This window comes from Terrapene carolina, unplaced genomic scaffold (genome assembly GCF_002925995.2).
Source record: "Terrapene carolina triunguis isolate 2854851 unplaced genomic scaffold, T_m_triunguis-2.0 Scaffold2505, whole genome shotgun sequence".
In the NCBI taxonomy this organism is placed as follows: domain Eukaryota; kingdom Metazoa; phylum Chordata; order Testudines; family Emydidae; genus Terrapene; species Terrapene triunguis.
Genome location: NW_020666856.1, coordinates 1 through 2,187, shown reverse-complemented (window position 1 = coordinate 2,187; position 2,187 = coordinate 1). Strand labels below are relative to the sequence as shown.

General features: G+C 66.0%; 1 protein-coding gene across 1 annotated transcript; it reads right to left on the bottom strand.

Annotated features, from left to right (window-relative positions):
* Positions 1-977: 977 nt before the first annotated feature.
* Positions 978-1,918, bottom strand: LOC115271407 (vegetative cell wall protein gp1-like; the record flags this gene model as incomplete). Its single annotated transcript, XM_029913884.1, has 2 exons — positions 978-1,638; positions 1,798-1,918. Coding segments are annotated over 2 exons (782 nt in total), but the record flags the coding sequence as incomplete, so codon positions are not given.
* Between the last annotated feature and the right edge of the window lie 269 nt (positions 1,919-2,187).

Genomic DNA, 2,187 nt, shown 5'->3' with positions numbered 1-2,187 from the left:
ACGTCGGAGGAGTGGGCCCGTGAAAGATGGAAGCGTGACAAGTAAATACGGTCCAACCGGGAGTGGCACGACCGATGGCCTCCCACCCGGACATAGGTGAACGTGGAGACATCGTCCGGGTGGTGGTTGCGCCAGACGTCTACCAGGGAGTGATGTTCCACAATCTCCCGGAGGACGTCCGCGGCGGCCGGGCACTGCTCGGTCCCCGAGTGGTCCCGCTCCTCGAGGGTAGCATTGAAGTCCCCTCCCAGGACCAGGCACTCACGAGGATCCAAGGAGCTGAGGAAGGCGGACGCCTGCTGATAAAAAGGCAGCCGCTCCGGGCCCGATGTCGGGGCATAGACGTTGACAAGGTTGATCACAAGCCCCTCCATGCGGACCCGGAGGTGCAGCCGGCGGCCCGGCACAACCTCGGCAACCCCCAGCACCTCGGGCCGTAGGTCGGGGGAGAACAGGGTAGCCACTCCAGCCGTACGAACTGCGAGATGGCTAAAACAGACCCTGTCCCCCCACTCCAGACGCCAGCTGTCTTTGGCGGTCGGATCCGTGTGGGTCTCCTGCAGGAAAACCACAGAGTACCCCCCCTCCCGAAGGAAGGGGAGCACCTGGCACCTGCGGAGACCCACCCTACAGCCCCGGGTGTTCAATGTTGCAAAAGTGATAGGTGGCATGAGGAGGACTGGGGGGGATCCTCGTTGGCAGGGACGCTCACGGCCCCCATTGGGCCGCGCAGCAAACCGTGACCCACCCCGAAGGTGAGCAAGGAGTCACGGAAGCTGCGCACCCGCTGGTAAGCCGCGGCACCCTGCTTCCCGGTCCTTTTACCCTCCCCCATGAGGTCCCTCGCAGCCCGGAGGATCTGGTGGAAATCCCCCCATCGCTGGAGAGCGAGCGGCACCTTATTGCGGGAGCCACGGACGTCTTCTAAAAACTCCCGCAGCACTTCTCTCAGCGTATGGGGGGGTGGGGTCACTGACTTCTGGTCATCCCCCGTTGGGGCCCCTGGCACGGCCCCGTGGCCCACCAAGACGGGCAGGCAAGGGGCGGACCCTCGACGTGGCGCCCGATGGACCGGCGCCACATGGCCCGTCTCAGTCCCTGGCTCAAAGGGGGGCGGCGGCGGAGGGAGGACAGCAGCCCCTAGAGGGTCGGGACTGGGGAACACAAAGGCCGCTCCCTGGGGGTCATCCTCCGGAAAAGAGAAGAAGACGTCCCCAGGGGCGGCAATAGCATCATGGGAGGTGGAGGGGATAGGAATCGGGCCAGGGGTAAGGGCAGGGACGGGGGCAGAAGTAGGGTCGGGAAGAGGGACAGAGGTGGAATCCCGGGCCCCAGGAGCTGGACAGCTGGAAGGTGGCTCCTCGCGGTCGGGCTCAGGGGTCTGAGGGTTAGGGAGGGGGTCCCCAGGGATGCCGGGCTCAGGCTCTACGGCAGATGGAACAGCCACGGCAGCAGGAGGTGAACAATCTGCAACGGGGCCCCCACCCGGGAAGGAACTCGGTTGCCCCACGGCAACGAGGGATACCCCTGGTAACTCGTGTCCCGGCCGCGAGGCACCGGCCGTCGCCTGAACAGGCTCGGCGGCCGTCAGCAAGGTGTCACTCGCAGCCGGGCAGGTCAAAGAGCCCAGGGGCTCCGCTGAGGCAGGAGCAGCGGTTAGGGGCACGGAAGACGGAGAAAGGGGGGCTGGGGTGAGGTCGGCCAGATCGAGGCCCGCTGGCAGAGGGTCGTCCTCCCCCTGGGTGACCGGGGTCAGACCCAGGGCCTCGATCTCCTCATAGACAGAGGACAGCTCACCTCCCACCACCCCAGGGTCTTCCCCGCTAGCACCCGAGGCGACACTTTCCTCGGGCACCGCAGGGGATACAGGTGGCAAGGGAGTAGGAGGGGCATCAACGGGGGCCTCCGCAAGGAGGGTCTGCGGAGGACGGATGGTGGGATCCTCCGGTGCTGCCACACCTTCCCCAGCCGGCAACGGTTGATGTAATGTACTCACGGGCAAGGTGGAAGGCTCGACAGCGGTGCCCCCCTTCCTGGTTTTCCGGGGGGCCTCCGCACCAGATGGCAGGAGCGGAGCTCAAGCCTTCCGCTTGCCCCACTTTCCCTGTACCAGGGTCCAGCCCTCCATGGCAGTATCCGTGGGCTGGGTGACAGGGGTTGGGTCGGGGGGCAGAGATGATGGCTCGA